The sequence below is a fragment of the Lepidothrix coronata genome, unplaced genomic scaffold (assembly GCF_001604755.1).
Source record: "Lepidothrix coronata isolate B3197 unplaced genomic scaffold, Lepidothrix_coronata-1.0 Scaffold139, whole genome shotgun sequence".
Taxonomy (NCBI): domain Eukaryota; kingdom Metazoa; phylum Chordata; class Aves; order Passeriformes; family Pipridae; genus Lepidothrix; species Lepidothrix coronata.
In genome coordinates, this window is record NW_016690319.1 from 745,031 (window position 1) to 764,675 (window position 19,645).

At 35.0% G+C, this 19,645-nt stretch overlaps 1 protein-coding gene across 2 annotated transcripts in view; it reads left to right on the top strand.

Annotated features, from left to right (window-relative positions):
- Positions 1-19,645, top strand: part of KCNH8 (potassium voltage-gated channel subfamily H member 8) — a 179,414-nt gene that overhangs the window by 144,937 nt on the left and 14,832 nt on the right. For both annotated transcript variants that reach the window (XM_017827407.1, XM_017827408.1), the window contains 3 exons: positions 12,999-13,037; positions 14,762-15,111; positions 19,419-19,525. In XM_017827407.1, coding sequence (XP_017682896.1) covers positions 12,999-13,037; positions 14,762-15,111; positions 19,419-19,525 — 496 coding nt within the window. The remainder of the gene's footprint in view (positions 1-12,998; positions 13,038-14,761; positions 15,112-19,418; positions 19,526-19,645) is intronic.

Here is a 19,645-nt window from a genome sequence, read left to right on the forward strand (position 1 = left end):
ATCCAAGCATTTTGCTTATCAATAAGGGTAATGAGCAGGAATAAAGTGGCCAAAAATTGTACCACCACAAAAAGAGGGCTCAACAAATGAAGGAAGATATCTATGTCAGTAGCAAGTGTCCCTGGTCAACCACTCACTCTGGTTCACATGGAAAATACCTGTCTCCATTAATATAATTTGCAAACAGAAATAATTTGAGTTGCCTGATGGTTTACTCTCAGGGAAAAGTAGGAAGAAGGTTTTTTACAACTTGTGGGTATGTTACGATGACTTCTTTCTTCTTCTTTTGTTTTTGTTTGGTTGGGGTTTTTTTAAATACAACACTACTTCTTGGGAATGATGCTATGGGAGAGTTTGGCAGCTATGACACTGTAATCTTGATTCCCTTTACCTAATACAGGGAGATTTTACTTTTCAGAGTATTTGTGACTTCTGCAGCTTTATGGAATTTTGGGTTTGGAGAACATTTCTGTAGGTAAACAGAATTGTTGATTCATTTCAATAAGTCTGTTTCTCACTTTCTTGTTCTTGGATGTTTTAAATTACTGTAAATTTGCAACCTAATGTGAATTTAATGCTTCTGAAAATAGATCAGTAACAGTACTTAGGGTCAGGTGAGTTGCAGGGTGAAAGCATGAATTTCCCCACTAGGATTTGTGAAGTGCCTTTCAATCCTGACCTAAAATACTATTGCATTTTCAGTCACAGTCCACCAAAACTTCCTTAGATTGTAAAGTTCTTAACACTTTAAACCATCATTAAAAAGCTGAGGCTGGAGAATGCAGTCCTGGTGATCCATTATCTCCTTCCCTCCTTCCTTGTGCTCTTTGAACTGTTCATTGCACACAAAATTGAATTGAACTGAATTAAAAGTAGGGACAAAACTCATATGTAGTTTCCTGATCCTGAAGTGTCAAAATTGAATACTTGGCACTAGATCACATAGCTTCCCTACCCACACAGAAACCTCTAGGAAATCATTTTAAATTTGTTTTCTTGGTTCATTTGCAAGTCTAAGAGTGTATATAATGAAGTGCTCCATCTGCATTAAAATCCAAGTAAGGTGTAAAAGTGGAAAAGACTGAGGACTTTCATAGCTGTGTCACTTTTCAATAAAATAAGGAGGAGATGCAACCAGATTTCCCAGTTACAAGTAGAAACTGTAGCTGCCTGGTTATAGAAATATTGACAATTTTGTTTAACTAATCTTGGAAGAAAAGCTCAGATTTTAAATAGGAAACTGGCAAATATTTCAGTCTCTAATGAGTAACAACAGATAGAGAAACAAAGACACAAAATCACGGAGATGAAGTTTCAGTGGTTCCTCATGATAACTCATGATAGCCAGCAATTTCTAAGTGATCTATGATTATAACCATTAATGTGTACGCAGTCTGCAGTGTATGCAGTCATATTGGCAGTGCTATTATGCCATTTTTTTATATATTCTCATCACAGCAAGATGTGAATAGGAAAAGAATTTTTATGTTCATTGTATATATTCTGACCTTTCCTCTATTTGCTGCCTTTTGTAACTGTTTTTGTAAATGTATTCAATTATTTGAGGACGTCTAAAAAAATCTAATTTGTTTGGTAGCTGGAGTTGTCACATTAAAACAATTCAGCCATTTCAACCAATTTTTCTAAGTCTGTGACTATGATGTCATAGTGAGGAAATAGTTTGCTAAGTCACGCAGATTTTGACACGTACCTCACCCCATCTATATAATTTTGCACTATATATCACAGACTTCAAATCGAGCAGGTATTGAGAGAGTTTGATATCTGATTTAATAAAGCTAAACACTTATAAGAAGGTTCTTAAAACATATTATACATATATATGAATGAAACTGGCAATTATTTTGTAATCCACCAGCCTTGGAAAATGTGTTATTTTATATATTTAGAGAGTAGTAACAGCTGTTCATAACTCTGAATTATCCTATGAAGAACTCAGAATAAGTAAATATTTGTACGATATCTTTGTGGACTTGGTAACAGTTCACTGTTTCTGATTATTTCTTGTGTCCATGAAGAAGCATCTACAGTGCAGACAGCATTATTTAGATAAAAACAAACAAACAAAAACAACAAAAATGAACAAACAGAACAAAAATAAAAATTAAAAAAAAAGTCTGGTTACAGCCACACTGATAAAAAGAACAAGAAGCCTCCTTGGCATCTAAGCAATCTCTCAAGCTGTAATGAAGTCCCAAAGGAAGACAAGACACATGCAGGCACAATCTTTGTCTCACTGAAGCTCTATCAATGTGTGTCATTTTCAAAAAGAAGTGATTATATCCCTGAAGAGTCAAAAATCTGTGCTTGTAGACAGGACTCGTAACTAATAGGAAACTACTTTTCCTTTCGTGGCCTTAAAAGTAGTGTTCTGCCTCTTATAAAAGCTTCCCTTCCCCCTTCCTCCAAAGAAGGAGAAGCTACTCTCTTTAAAATGAACTCAGCCTCTGAAGCACGGGGAAGGACTGCTTCCACCAGTGCATCGCAGTGTAAATGAAACACAGTGACAAAGACTTCATAAAAAAATGGTAGATTCTTCCTCCAGTTGAGAACATGGAGTCTTACTGCAGCTTAGCCAGGCTCCTTGATAATAAAATAAATAGACAAATACATTTTAAAAGGCAATCAAATAACCAAGAAGCAATAAAAGCGAAGAATTCCCCCTTCCCTCTGAAAGGCATTGTATGACAAAATGAGGATTAATTCTTGTCCTTTGGAAAGGCTGGTGTTTAGAATTTATTAAATTTTAATGAATGAGATGTGAGGGGGTTTTAATATAATAAAGCTCAGGTTCTTATTAGCAATACCTAAGAAATTACAAGAGGTACTCCTCATTTTCTATTGGGAAACCTGACAACTGGCCAGATCAATTGCTTATAAAGGTGAAAACAGCTCTGAGCTTTCTGATTCATTCCAGCTAAGCATTAAGCAAGTATTTTAAAAGCCTATCTGTAATTCCACCTTATTTTATTTTAATTGGTTTATTTCTAAACTCTTATCTTTCTTTGGACTAACTGCTCTTGTAGTCAGAAAATGGATAGCAAAAAATATTTGAATGCAAGCACAAAATTCAGATTAAATTCTGCCTATCCACTCTCTGTTTTTCAGCTACTAGATTACATATTTGACATGCATTCATCCTTGCCTCTTTAGTCATGCTTTTTCTAGATATTCTAGTACAGTTTGCCTGAATTTATGAATGCTACTTTCCAATATACTAATAACTCAGAAGGATTTTTTTCTATTACATATTTATCTATTATGAATCGTCAATGAAAATAGCGTGACATGACTTTTTTAATACATCTACTGTCTACATAATAAATAGTATTTCACTTTAAAGAAGAAAAAAAGTTATCCTGTTTGTTATTCTACAGATATTAAGGAAAAAAATAATTTGGGGTTTTTTTATAGTTGCTTTTATTCTTAGCAAGTGTTGCAAGATAAGAAAACCTGATAGAAACTTCAGTCACATAATTACTTAATGATTTGTTTAACTTTCAAAGCAAAAAAACCCCTTATATTTCTTGGTTATTACCTATGTGTTTATAATAAAACCTATGCACTGGAAAAAATGAATTTCCAAACCAGCTCTTACAACACTGCTATACTTAGTCACAATTCCTCTACCCGAACCTAGATCATAGCTCATCCTGTACACTGCAGGACAAACACAGGCTGTAAAATATTTTTCATAATAAATAATTTCCATAGAACATTCCCCAAATAATTCCAACCACCTTTTTAATAGAGGAGCTGGTTTTGTTAGATTATCCAGTAGCAGTGTAGGAAGAAGTTTTTTCCCTTAAAAAAGTTAAAATATCTTTAACATTTAGAGTGGAGTTTGATAACTTTGAGGAAAACTTGTCATTTTTAAATAAGCTTACATGCAGTTAAGTGTCCACCTTTGTCAATAGCTTGACTGGCAGAAGACTGTGTACTATTATTGCAGGTGTAACTCACTGGTGTTTATTGTCCATGGCACAATAGGTATAAATTCTGCAAAATAAGGGACCAGTAAATGGCAATTTTTGTGCTTCTATACAAGAATTATTACAAAAGGTAGAATATAGAAGTGAATAAATCACCTAAAGCAATGGAAGTCTAGTACTATATCTGTATGATTATTCTGGGGAAATAAAAGCAAAAGTAAAACCAAAACCGAAAAAACTGAAATAATTTTAAAACTGTGAACCAACTGTTTATGATGTTTCTTTTTAATCCATGTGCACATGGGTCCTGTTGTTCTAATTGTTCTCTTGGAAGCCCTAAGTGACTGATGGCTGAGCATCCACTGCTTTCTGCCTGACAGACATCATATTTTCATTTCTCCATTGTATCACTGGATATGAGAAGGAGTCTGCAAACTTCTCAGCTTCTCTGTGATTGTAGTATAGGAATGAAGGTGCTCCTCATACTGTCAGAAACTAAATTAATCTTAAAACTCTGAACATATAATTAACTTTGAGACATGACTCCTGACTCCTGCCTCTGTGCATGGACTATTCTCCAATTAGTGCTGCTATGAAATACAGCTCAGGGCTTTCACATTGGACAAGCTACTCAGATCTTTCCTTTATGCTTCAGGGACATTAGGAATATTTTTTCCTTCTTCCCTCTCTCTCTCTCCCTCTCCCTCTTCCCAAAATAAGTTATCCTATTGCTGAACAAGGCAAGACTCACACAATGTCACTTACACAACTTACACAACTTCTGTATTCCTATGGAACAAGTTATGCAGCTGTCGATGGATGTAAGCACTGAAAAAAAAAAAGAAAATAAACAAAAACCACTAAACACCACAGAGCAGTTAGTTCACCTGTTTTACACTTAATTTCTGATTTTAAATGGATGAGAAGTAGTTTGGGAATAAACTTTGTCCTCTAGCTCTCTGCAAGATATTTCACAGGTCTCCTATCCATATTCATGACAGCAAGCATCTTTTGGTGGATCTTTGGCTATTTAAGGTGGATGCTGGTTTCAGACAACAAAATCTGCCTCCTCCCTGTGCAGTGTTACAGTCATCCCTCCACCACTCCTTCAGCCTGGCAATTACCTCCTTCACTTAGTATGGGAGCAGGGCTGACCTGGAGCTACAGTGCGAGCCAGGTTTGACTCCTTTTTATAGTCTGGTAGGTCATAAAGCTTGTTTAATAGCAGTCATTGCTGAGCATGATGTGTGGTGCCTCTGAGCCATCACTTCACCCAGTAACCCACAAGATAATCATCTCACTATCATGTTTCTAATATACCTTTCAGTATGGTACACCACTGAGAAATAATGCAACAAGGAAACATGTAATTCAAAAAGGATAGACTGGTATGCCTTTTCTCTTGCAGGCTTGGTGGCCTTTTCATTTTCTTTCCTCGTATCTTCACCTGAAGAATTTTTTTCTACTAATCTCATGTTTCATTTCTGTAGCCTTCAGTCACTCTAATACTTTTGAACATGATAACACACAGACACCCACACTGTCTAGATTTGTCTCTTTAGTAGTTTATTCTTCTGATTTGTGGTCATTTTTCAGTTAGGAGATTCATACTACTACAATTTATTGATGAAATTATGTAATCTTTTCCATTAATATTTTTTCATTAGTTCTTGTATTTTTATAAGTTTTTTCCATTTTACATCTAAAACAAATGGATAACTGACTGTAAAGGTGAATCACACAAGATGCAGAAGAGGACAAAGAGGAGGAGAGGAAAATAACCTTATTCCATTTGTTTGGGAGTATTTTAAATATACGTGATCCATTCTCAAATTCCTACTCTTTTACTTTTGTGAATGGGTTAAGAGACAGGAATTATGAGTATTAATTATATATTATTCATTAAAAGATCTTGACAAGTGGACCTTAGCACCTTCTTGACAAACAACTTTCATTGTAACTAGAATCGACATGTTTAAATAAGTGACAAAATTTTACTTCTAATTTTAGCTTTTGATTCCTTTAGAACACTCTGCATTCTCATTCATTTCACTTCCTGGGATTATTACATTCTGCAACAGATTATAAAGCTTAACCAGAGGGTTACATGTTGAAAAAAAAATCTAGGCTAGCAAAGCAGCTTATTGATGTTTTTAGACTTTTGTATTAGGAGGGTATAAAACACTGTGTAGAACAGAATTTTAGACAGGAAAAGCTCCTTGCTTTCAGAGAGTATTGCCTTGGAATCTAACCATATTTCTATTTTAATTACACAGGCACGCTAGATGATTATTTTTTTCCAATATGTTTCAGTGTGCCTTAGGAAACATGATAATGTAATTTCTACAATATTAGTATTATCTTTTGTCTCTACATCAGAAAAAATGGAAAAAAAATTAATCCTAATAGTTTTTAACATTAAAATTGTGTGAATTTAGAGAGTGGATGGATTCTTAATTTTTTATTTCCTAATTCATTTTATTTTGCATTGATATAGCAACAAACTGTGAGTGGCCGTAAATTTAGAAGCATTCTTACAGTAACACGTCCTTTTATTATTCTATGTAAGATAAGACTAATATATGAAGGAAATGATAATATATACTATACTTTCTTCTATAAATAATTCTGAAGGCATAGGCTATCTTGATATGTAATGTGTATATCAGACTGGCTTATATGGTAAAGTTCCTACATCGCTTGCAGAGTCATTATAACCTCAGGATACATGCTGAAATGTGTGAAAGTAAATATAGTGTAGTATTTGAGAAAACTATCTATAATCCTTGCAATTTGTGTATCAAGGTGGCATTTTACATTGATACAAGTATGTGTTCTCAATTTTATTGAGCTGGTAACATTTTTAGTGCAACTTTTTTTTTTAAACACTGTAGAACAGTAGAATAGTTGAGGTTGGAAAGGACCTCTGATGGTCATCTAGACCGACCTCTCTGCTCAAAGTATGAAAGCATGAAAAATGAAAACCAAAAGTTTTGTATGTACAAATGCAGTCTAAGATTTTACTGATATCAAAAGAAATTTATTTTTAATCATCTATATCTTCACTCAGTAAAACCAGAGGTACAGAACCTGCTTACATAAGTGCAACTAGTGTTCTGCTGAAAATGAAGTTGGTACCTAATACATATAGATCAGTTTTTCAATATTGTTGTAAATAATAACATGAATGTAGTAATAAGTATATACATACAGAATATACACATATACTGTACATACAGTACAGTACTGCAAGTGTTCAGAGACAGATTCCATTGCTAATCACACTATATTCATTGTGGTTTTTTTTTTCCTTTGGCAAAATTCGTATTGGATTTCTCTGACTGTTTTTTGGGTTTATGTCATGGTACTTCAAAAAATTCAAACAATTTTATTCACTGAAATCAAAGTGTCCTTGTCATCAGAGTTTCTAACCTATGCAGAACTTCTTGAGTAACAAAAGTGTCAAGAGCTCCGAAAAGCTACATGCTCAGCTTTTCTGTATTATGTGTATGTAAAAAACATAAATTTCATCCTAGGAGAAGGAAATTACAATGGCTCTTTTACTTAGAAAGTTATATAGTTAAACTTCTGCTGCATCTTCACATTCCACAACATGGCTTCTTGCCCTAATGTGAAGTCATGTGAACTGCTTTCACAGTTACTGTACAACTCCTATCTTCCCCAAAGTTTTAACTCTGAATATATCTAGGGCTTGCCTGTGACCAATTTGCACTTATTTTCCTTCTAGAAGAATTGACTAGAGATTAATCTACTGACCAAGTTGCCAACCAAAGAGCAAAATAGTCATTATTTACAAGAAATGTTTCAGAGGGAAACAAACAAACAACACATATGCCCTGGTTTTAAAATAAGGACACAGATTATGCCTGTCCCTGCCTTCTTCTTTGTAAGGTTTCCCCTGAGAGACAGTCAAAGCTGGACTTTCTTAAAAATTTTCCATGGATATGTTGCTGTCCTCAGTGAGGCACTTATTAACACTAATCCCACTGATTTGTCCCGTGAGTGCTAGCAAAACAGCTGGCCAACATTGGGAATGCTTAGAATAGACAATTTGCAGTAATAAACTTAACTGGGAGAATATTTTGGAAGATCCACTTCATTGTCCTCCTCTTTTCTTTTCAAGAACCTCTCTGAAGTTAGATATACATATTTACATAAAAAAAAGTAGTATGAAGTTTCATTTAAAGCTAAAGCTAACAATACAAACTAAAACCACAACCCTTCCACAGCTTCAAGTTGAGGAGTCTAATTGGATATCAATCCACAGGGCCAATCCTCCAAATATTTATGAGTCTGTATGAAATCTTGGAGTTGCAGGAAGCATATAAGTATTATTGCTTCGAAAGCTGTTAGCATTCATTGTAATTTCTATTATGTAAATCTTTACTTGACTGTACTCAAACTGTAGGAGTATTAAAAACCTTTCTCCGCTATATCTTTTTTCTGCAGTAATTTGCAAGATTTTCCAAAAATACAACCTGCCAGACAGTACAGTCAGTGCAAGATCTATTGTCTATTTTAACAATTCCTCCTTTTGTCTTCTTTTGACCTTATTGATAGCCTTTTCTTAACTTATTATTTTTTTAATTCTTATTGGCACAGGTTTATTGTAAAAGATGCATTTTCAGAGCAGTTTGGCACTTTTTCTGTTCTGTGGTTGGCTAGAGGGAGGTAAGAATATAGAAGTAAAAATGACAAATTATATGATCCACATTTCCCATTTATTTGATTCCTAATGTGGTGCAAGTGACAGACAGGTTAGGTTTTTTTTTTCTGTGACATCTTTTTAACATGAAATGCAATACATCTGTATTATTAATGAAACAATTAAAGTATAATTTAAAAAAAATTGCAAATGAATACTGTAAAATTAACATTCAGGTTTTAAAGAATTAGATGAAAAGTAAACTTTTAATACTAAATATAAAAGCTCGTGTAAGAAATTTGAATCCAAGAAAGTATTAATTTGCAAAAAACCTATCAAAAACTAACCACTACCAGGCATTAAAGAACACTTGTACCAACTTCACAAACTAAAACTTATTTGAAAGATAGGAAAGAATCAAGACAATGACTTAACAGAAGATTGCAGAGCTCATGGCAATTCACAGTTATTTTTAACTGGGACAAAATACCAGTGACAGTTCTGCTGTTCAACTTTTGCTGTTAATTCAATATACTCGGTACTGTTAGAAGGATCAGAGAATGTTGAAAGTGTCTGCTTCCACAAAATACTTTATATGCCCATTAAGCAAGAAAAAGAGATAAGGATAATCCTGAGAAAATATAGGAACACGACAAAAAATTAAAGAAAGTCTTAAAAAGAAAAACAAAACAAGAAAAAGAAGAAAAAAAAAAAAGAGGTAAATTGCTCAGTAAATGTAGAAATCAAACAATTACATCTAGCCTAAGTGAGTGATTCAGTCCTTTGTGTTTTAGAGGATTTGTGATATTTCACTGAAACAATTTCCTGATTATGGAAAACTGAGGCCTGAACACACTTGAGGCATTACGCTTTCCAGCAGTACAATAATCCCTTGTTATGTACTTGTATCTTTTCCATTACCATACAGTAAATTTGCAAAGAACAGAACATATGGCATGGGTTCTTGGTTTTGTTTCCTACACTGCCAATGCTCTTAAAGGGGTTTTTCCTGTTTTCAAATGCTGACTAAGAACATTAACACTCTAGTTTGATTTCAAATCCTTTCCTGAAAATGTATTTTAACCTTTTGACTCCTCAGACACAAAGAATTATTCATGTATTTTAGTACCTAAGATTACAAGCAATTCAGTGAAACTATGTTCCTATTTTTATTCCTACTTTTCGTGAAGGCACCAAGAATCAGCCCAGCAAAAGCTGATAACATTCTATTGAACCCAAAATGCAAATTTACTGACAAATAATGTGTTAGCCCCAAATTTAGCTGCCTTTCTTCTTAGGGTTTTATCATCAGAATTCATCTTGAATTATTGTACATCTGACTACCTCATTTGGCCTGCAATTCCTGTTAGAGATTCTTATATAAATGACTACTGTCTCTTGACCCTGAAAAATTTTCAGATCACTTGCTTTCAACAACAAACCACCAGTGTTTTCAGATGGAGAAATGTTCTTTTTGTGCTTGTAATAAGCAATGATGAGGATTACTGAATTTTTAAGCCCTATATATTAAGACATTAAACAATTGCAAGATTATAGATTTGGGATTACATATATGGAAGAATTTGATATGTCTGCTTTTGGTACATGATCTATTATTGTTTTGCCTTGTAAAATATCTGGTTTCACAAGACATAAAGAGATTTCAGGGCTGAAATTAAAAATGTAATTAGTATTTCACATGACTCATACTAACATCAGTCTTTTGGGGTTTTTTCCTAATGCATTACAGGGTAAATACCTGTGCTTACTGTATAAGTAGCCCTTATACTTTGAGAGTTTCAATTTTTTTTAAAAGTGGGTTCTAAATAAAAGATTTTAGCAGCTCAGAAACTAGGACAACACATCATAATTATTTACTCTGATACTATATTTTTAAAGAGATAAAACTATGTACATGGTGAGGGCTTTTAATTTTTGGCTTTGTCCACGTTCTTGTTCATTTTACTTTTCTCTTTGAGACTGGGGGGACAGCAGGGAGTTGCCAGAGAAGGTTTAGAAGCAAAATCTTTGAGAATTCTCTCTGGTGACATATTAGTTTCTTTTACCAACTTTTCACTACTAAACCATAAAGCCCAGGCCCCTGTTTTATGTGTGAAAGATAGGGTACTCAAATTTACAAGCAATAAATATGGTTGCAGTGCCTTAATACAGAAGCAGATACAACACTCTTTACTGTGGATTCTGCGCTATGGAAAAGACAGTTTATAGGTCCAGAATCTATCTAAAAATATCAGTTTATCCAGACTGAAAGTGTAAACACTGTGTTAAGGAGGGTAGTCTGGGGAAATGGGAGGCCAAAGTCTGATAAGTAGTTTCTCACGCCACGTGCTCCCTGTTCATACCTATCCTTCTTTTCTGCTAGCCTTCCCCTCCCTGCAAAGAGCAACTTGCCTTCAAAAATTCCTTTACCCTTTTCTTAGTAAGGGCACAAGGTAACAAAGTGCTGCCACTAACGCCATTTCCTCTGCAGCCAGTTTCTCCCTGCTGCAGCAACCAGACAGGGTAACACAGAGCAGAGGAGAAGCGATGGGTGCTGTGGCTGCTGTGCTGAGGAGAAGTTCAGCAGCCAGAGCACAGGGCTACCAACTGATCATGGATCTTAAACCCCGTATAACAATTTCTTTCTCTTTGTTTTCAAGATGTACAGTCAGGACTAACACATGTACTCAGGAGGCAAAAGACCCCATCAAAACAAAAATGAGGAGATATCTTCACCCACATTACAAATTACAAACAACAAGTCACTTCTAAAGCCTTCAGCAGGCAAATTCGTACTTTCTGAGATCATTTTCATGAAGCTGCTAATGTTTGGGATTCGCCTGGAGTTTTAATTAAGGCTGCTATTTAACATTCATACTGCACCTGTGCCTAGAAGGCAAGCAAACTGGTGCCCCAAAATTCTGGGCATTATTTTAGATTAATATTTTAGACATATGTGTAAAGCAGGCCATTAGTAGTTCTTAATTCTGACTTTAATATTTTAGTGCATTTGCCGTTTCCTCTCTTCCTGAATCTTGAAGGAGATACTGATTCTTCAATTGACATAGATTACAGTGCAAGCTGGGAGATTTAAGTATCTGGCATTTTATCCTCTGCTAACATCATCTAGTATTTTATCTAACCCAGTAAGAACACAGCAGTTATTTTATTTACATAGCCTAATTATTGCAGTTGCTGTGTTTGGCAGTTATTAGAGTGTTATTGCTACATTTATTGATACACCTGCTACTGGCTTGGCTGATGTGGAGTAGAATTTCTGCTTATGAAAATTTAAATATTCCATATTTTTATATTCTACCACTACTAGTACTCTCACCACAAAGCAGTTTTCAGGTTAACCTGAAAGATTTGTGAAGAAGAAAAAAAAAGAGATTAAAAAAAACCCACAGATAATTCTTATTTTCAAATCTGTGCCTAAAATTCAAATAGTTAGAAGTCCTGAAGACCTTTATCACACAAACTGAGAAGTTCCAATGGCTTCCAGAAAAGCTTAACTTCTTTTACCTAAGCTTGGAGAAAAATAAACTGATGCTATGAATTTATGGTTTAAGCACTTTTTATCTTGATATGTGGGGTTAGGAAAGCTGAAAATCATTTTTCAAAATTCTTCCTGGCAGACTAAAATATTCCTATAAATACAGCATATAGACTTGCCCATGGCCAAGATGTGGACATTCAAATAAACAACAGAATTTTCATAACAGATATTATTCAGCAGTTCCAGTGGATTTTATTAGAAATCATTATGCATTAAACTTGCATAATTTTTCTTCTTTTTCTTTTGTTTTACTTCCTGTTTAATCCAAGAAAAGAAAATGTTATGGCTTTGAATAGGTCAGATACCTATCTCCTCCAGGACTACTGCGCTCCTACTTGCTTCATCACTGCTTTTGAAAATTCCTCAGAGAACTAACATATAGTTAGTTCATCTTCATGTACAGACTGGGCTGGCACAGGAGCTAAAGCTAGGCAGGGCCAAAGTAGAGCACTTGTTCCTGCCTGGGATTCCATCAAACCAGCACTGAAACTTACCAAGCATATTTTCACACATCTACATTCATTCACAGATTTGGAGTCTTGACCTCACTTTTCATTAAAGTAAAATGTTATTTTTCCATGAACTACCTTTTTAGTCAAAATAAAGAAATTTTTTTTTTTTCTCACAGCATCTGTTCTTAAGGATTATCATTAGTTCAGTGCTATGTCACATTTAATTTAATACAGCTGTGTTATCATTAGAGTCTTTTCTTGTATCTACATAAAGGTTTTGGTTTAGATGTTTGCGTGTTGTTGGAAGCCAATACTGTGCAGATGCACATATTTGCTACCTTTTTGTTTTGTTTTGTTTTGTTTTTCAGGTAATATCAAAATTATCAAACAAGCCTACACTATCCCAGGTATGTTGGTCACATTTTAACTATGCCGAGCTTGACTTTGAAACACAGCTATGGCCAGAACAAAGCTTGAAAAGCTCCAACAGACTTCCATGGTTTCAAAATGAGAATTTAAATTTCATCCTGCAGATAGTTCTGACACTGTCCATTTTATGAGTAACAGCTTATGATCTTTTCTCTCAGGTGCTGGATTTGGATATCCTACTATAGCAACTGCATTTTAACAACATGGGTACCTAAGCCAAGGTTTTGAATGTGGGTAACACTCATTCTCTGTAGAGTATAGGTTGTATCAGTACCAGGTCCTGTAAAATTTGATCATCGTGACAGCCTTTGGATGGCTAATGCAATTGACTGCAAGTCTTTTATCTCTTATAAAACACATGTCTTTTGTCACTCCTTTAAATTCTTACCTTTCATATATCTTAGATGGAAAGCACCTAGTTCACTAAATCTGTCAAAGTATACCAAGATAAAAGCATGCACTCAGTATGTGTGCTGTAACACACAGCAAAATTAAAACTATGCTGCAAAACATTTAGACAGATGCTAACAGGGGCTTAGAATATTTGGATAAATTCCCCAAATCTGTCTTTCCACCCAGCCAATCTGATTTGACCCGAATGTGGGAAATCTGACTATGCAGGGTCATCTGAGGTTTTCTGTCTAAAGCTAACAGTACCTTAATCAAGCTTGATTAAGAGGAGTAGCCTGTAAAAAAAAAAAAAAAAAATAACCCATTCCGAAACCATGAAGTTGCATTTGGCTGTACTTTTTGCTGAGATGTGTGAAGTTAGTTAATTTGACCTGGAACCTGAGTCTGCCTTAGTCCATTCACCTACTACAAATAAATACAGTAAGTTTTACTGTGGGAATAAATGGAATTATTTCTGAGTTATGGTCTGATCCTGACATGAGGCCCATGTTGGCATATCTCGGCCTTCATGACCAGTACATTTTGTTACCCTGAAAAAATAACAAACAATACATTGGTCTCTTACACTGTGCTTTAATAAGTATGTAAAGTACAGAACCCAGGTCTATGTTGCCTCTAAATTTCCTTGGTTCTAACATCAAGCATTCAAACTGCAACTTTTTTTCACAACCAGATGCAGCTTCACTTTTTGATGACTCTGTTCTGAAGCTGACACCGTCACACCACTGGTGCATCAATGGGACTTTGTATAAAATAAAAAGTCTGTCTACTATCCCAGCAGTGGCTTCAGTTACAACAATTGAGAAGGACACAGAGAACATTCGGGCTTGAGCTGAACTGGTGTAAATGCTATTTATACATTATGAAAACATGGTATTATTTGAATTACCAGCCTCATTTCTTATCTGTGGACCACCAAGTGTCTGGTAGCATAACCCTCAAAAGAAATAATGCCTTAGTAAAACAAAATTAATCTTCTCAAGTGTGCATATGCCAAATGGCTTGTGAGAGCTAGTTGTGGACTCCTTCTTGGTAACAAAACATATTGCAGCAAGTTTGCTGGCTATATCACTAGTGACCTTTTTTAATTTGTTTGTATTTTTCTCATGTATGCACATACAGCCATAGTTGAGGAGGGAAGCTATGGATGGGTTCCAAAAGAGCTATCTCTAATGAGAAATGAAAGCTGTGCTAGGTCTGGCTTTGTTCCAGGATGAACACCAGAAGAAATTGTGTTTTGGCAACATCAGACTCTGAATTTTACGCTACTATGTATTATGTGTTATTTTAGACAGAGCTCAAGGGAAATGGAAATATAAAGAAAAGACTCCCTTCAATTGTGGAAGATGAAGATGAGGAAGAGAGAGAAGAGGAAAGCAGTATCCTTTCACCAGTTGATACAAGAAGCACAAATAGCTCTCAGCAGAAGAAGACTGCAAGCAATAAAAGCTACCTAGGGAGAAACTTGAAGCAGTTGGCCTCAGGAACTGTTCCCTTTCATTCCCCCATCCGTGCTTGTAGTTCAAACCCCTCAAGAGCTAAACATGAAACGGAGCTCCATTACTACTCCAGGAGGGAGAAAAACCTTAAATTACACCTTTCAGCTCTGACCACCAGTGGCCCACCGGATCTGAGCCGAAGGTAATAGTTATGAACTTATTTTCTTCTTCTCTATCATGTAACTCCTATTAAAAATATTGTGATTGTGACACTATAAAAATACTTCTTTTTTTTTAAATTTATACTTTTGTTCATCCATGTTATTGTAGGAACCATTAACACTATGCAGAATGTTATGACTTTAGAACTTTATTGCAAAATAAAGTATTTTTACCAGTAAAAAAGGCAGTGAAAAAATTGAGCAACTGCAAAAATGGCTATTTGAATAGCCTAGTTTTATGTCTATTTTGTCTATAATATGCATTCCCACAATAGCACGGTGAAACATTCTGAGTCCATCAGAGATACAATTTAGAAAGCAAGTAGATGAAATTACAGCATAGCTGTGCAAATACAAAAATTACTGGAGTAGAGGACTTTAATGGAAAACTATTGCCTAGCAATTTTAGAAAAAATTTTTTTCATTAGACACAGGAAATCTGATAATGGAAGTTATGTAGAGACTAAATATGGAGTTTAGCAAATGTACTTTGCTGTGTCTTTTGACATAAAGAAGAGTCATATAACAGTTTATTGTGGTATTATTAGTGTACAATTTAAAAATAGTTTAATTTTTTACTTCTATTCTACTTGTAAGGTGATTTATGTAACTTGTTTCTAAATTGCTACAATGTAATCCTGGTTTTAAGTTCTTTAGAGAAATCACAAGCAGTTTTTCACATATGAGGAGGTGCAGCAGTTGGTCTTCCAGTTCTAGTTTTGGTTTCTATAATTTGAAATGGTTTACATATTCAAGAACTTCCCTTATTCATTAGAGGCAGAATGGAAGTTTCAGCAACTTGCCATTGCAAACATGAAATAGGCACAGCTTGACCATATTTGTTTAATTCTGTCAAAGTACCTGTCCCTAAGGGTGCAATGGAAGACTATATAGAAATCTTTCCCCCTCAACATATATTTGATCAGTACAGCTACATTTCAAACAGGAGCAGGATACAAACTGACTTCAGTTTTATACAGAATTATAGAAATCATAGAATTATTAAGGTTGGAAAAGATCTCCAAGATGGAATCCAACCTTTGACCAAGCACCATCATGCCAACTAAACCACAGCGCTAAGTACCATGTCCAGTTGTTTCTTGAACACTTCAAGGGATGGTGACTCCAACACCTTTTGGTGCTGGACAACCCTTTCTGTGAAGAAATTTTTCCTGATTACCAATCTGAACCACCCCTGGTGCAACTTGAGGCCATGTCCTCTCATCCTTCACTAGTTGCCAAGAAGAAGCTGACACCCATCCTGTTACAACCTCCTCTTATGTAGCTGTAGAGAGTGATAAGGTCTCCCCTGAGCCTCCCTTTCTCTAGACTAAACCACCCCAGCTCCCTCAGCCACTCCTCACAGGACTTACTCTCTAGATCCTGAATAGGGAGAAGATAATGTGTGGAAAATTAGCTTCTACACAAGCAAAATTGAAATGCATAGTGGATATTTTCTCATTTGTTTCATAGCTCTCATATGAATTTGGTTCAGTCAGCTATGAGTAAAGGTCATTATCATTCGCATAAAAAGTGGTAATTCAGGGAAAAGCAACCTTTCATATTTTCTGCTGTAATGTAATCTTGTTCATTATTTTTCTGAACTTATGCAGCCAGATATTGGCACCCAAGACTGCAAGAGCAAATATAAAAAAATTATTGTTATATATGTTATTATTTCCTATTTCCATTCATAATTTTATAACTGCAGAATAATTTGGTTAATAGGCTGGAAAATAGGCCCAAAACGTATATGTTTTTCAGACTTTGTTTTCCAGCCAAAACAGTTTCATATTATTTCCTAGAATGAGTTTATATTATTAGAATATTTAAACTGACAAGCTAATACCACTTTAAAAAAAAGCCTTAAATGTTTCTTTGTAAGTATTAAGGAGAAAATAAAACCTTAATTAAAATTTTCACTTTTATTTGCTGTTGGAAAGCAAGGGAAGGCAAGATAAAGACAAGACTGTGGTTGAAATGTCCAGTCAGTTCTGTTCTGAACTGTATAACCACACTTTCTCAAGAGAATATGCTTTGTCTTCTTAAGAAACTTGTTCTACTCTGGTTTTTCCTGGATTAAGCCAACCAGAACTCTTCACCAAGTTCTGTGGCTGCTGCATGTTCTTTCACTGTGCACCACAGTGAAGGCAATAAAGCCCAGAGACTGGGTAAAATATTTAAAGAGTTCTTGTCACAAGGAACAGAAGCTAGCATTGTAGCTTCTAGAATACAGTCCTAGTCTTCCCAATCCATTTTGGGTGCTTTCTATGAAGTGAAAGAGCATCAAAATGAAGAAAATGTATGTAATAATAAAGGTAGTCCTAGGAGGATGCATTTATGTACTCAAAGCTCTTCAGATCCACATGAAGGAGTGCACTCTAGCCCTGAGCAACTGGATAGAAGATGTCACATATTAATCTTTTCTGACTTTTTGGCTTCTAGGAGTGAGTTGTCTGTCTTCAGGAGAAAATTCAGGGCTGTACAATAGCTGATTCAGAGAGGGGTGAGACACCAAATTCTTTTGTCACCTCACCTTTTCAATTTATTAGATTATGTTGCTCCACAGCCCTTCCTTGTATATGAGTAAGGATGTTGCCCATTACATATTTCCCACATAGAAGCCTGTCTTTTGGCACTCCACGACTAGCTACTTTTGCTAATATAATTTCTTTTTAGCCTGAATCTTTAAACATTTTAAAGAATGTAGCATCTCTGAATTTCAAGTCATGTCTGAGTAAGCTTTCTCCCGTGTGCTTTAAAGGCAGTTGAAATGTTATGATTTCATATAATTAGAAACTTCTATAAAAGGGATATTGGTGTTTAAAATTTGCTTTTTTGAAGTAGTGAAGCCAGATGACATTAAATAGGTTTTATAGCAAATTTCAAACAAAGTAATCATTCAGTTTTCCAGCTGCAGATAGCATTATCGGCCAGAGCGGCTGAAGCACCTCATTTGAGTCTCATCTTCTCCCAGAGGCTGGTTAAGATTAGAATGAAGTCTAGTAATATCCAACAGGCATCATGAACACTCAGACATGAAACAGAGCCCAAAAGCCACATGAAGAACCAAAAAAGACAAGAATACATGGTATGTGCACAGAGGTCTAAGTTACATTGGTCTTTCAAGGCAAATACATGACAGATATCTCTGTGTTGTCTGTTTTTCCTTTCTCCAGACAGTTATAGTCAAGAGGTTTTCTTGAAAATATCCTTATTAGATGAAAAGTCTAACTTCCATCATCCCAAAGTTATCACCAATAACTGAGAGGCCAAGAACTGCCTGCTTTAGCCCTTCAAGATTAGTATAAAACTCATCTGCCTACTGTAAGACAAAATATGAAGCTTGTGCCTGAACAAAAGAAGAAATTCATGCTTTATATCTGTCAACTGGCAGTTGTCAGTCTCTTTCATTGACTTTAAAACAGTTCTCTTTATAGCATGATTTATTATAACTCAGAACAAAAAATATTCATAATTAGGTATTTTTAATCCTGTGTATTTATTCGTCCATCTGATACCTGTTTTCTATTCTTTGCATGCAGAATTGATTATTTTATAAAGTACTGTACCTTTTTTTCCTTTGGATTTCTTAACATGGGAAAATGGAGATAACTGCTATGCATGGGTAGAAATAACTGACAAAAATACTTTTTCTGGTAGTCATATCCAATATTGATATTAATGTAACTAGGACAATGCAGGCTAGTCTGCACATCTTCCTATATCCAATTTACAAACAAGATTGCCCTGCCTGAGCTAGTTAAATTTAAACAAATTTATAATAACTATTTGCATGGAAATGACACTTTTGACTGAATTTTACAGAGATGTTTTCATAAATATATAAGTTCAGGCTTAGGCTCTGCCTAAGTAAGGCTAATATAAGAGCCTGGTTGTTATGTGCAGGCAGATTTTAGCTTAACAAGAGCTTTTTAGATTGTGCAGAGGAAAAGGTGGCAACAGATTACTTTAGCTATGAAAAGCAAACTATATTCCCTATAGGTTTAGATAAGACTCAGAATATGCTGTAAAAGTCATGAAAATTTTGAAACTTCAGTTAATTATTTTTGGCCTCATGTTCCTTCCATTAACACTAATCTTTAGTGACTCACAAGAAGTTATACCAGTATAATAGTTTTTACTTTTCTCTAAACTTAATGTTGTGCAAAATTTACCATTGTTTAAAAATGTGCCCTTTAGGAGTAATTTTTACAGTATAATTATGAACATGATGTTTATGAAACTGTTTATGAAACTGCTCCACTACCCTGATTTTTCTCAACAGAATTGTAGATGGGATTGAAGACGGAAACCACAATGAGGAAAGCCAAACCTTTGACTTCAGCTCCGATCAGCTCAGGCAGGAATCCAGGTTGTCTCCTACAACTGGAGGTGAGTTTTCCCTGGGAAAATCACTCTTTAGAGAAAATAGTTTCCATAACTGCTTTTTGTTCCCCTTTGTTTCTTTGGTCCTCAGAAGTGGCATAAATGGATTAAACATATATTTGTACT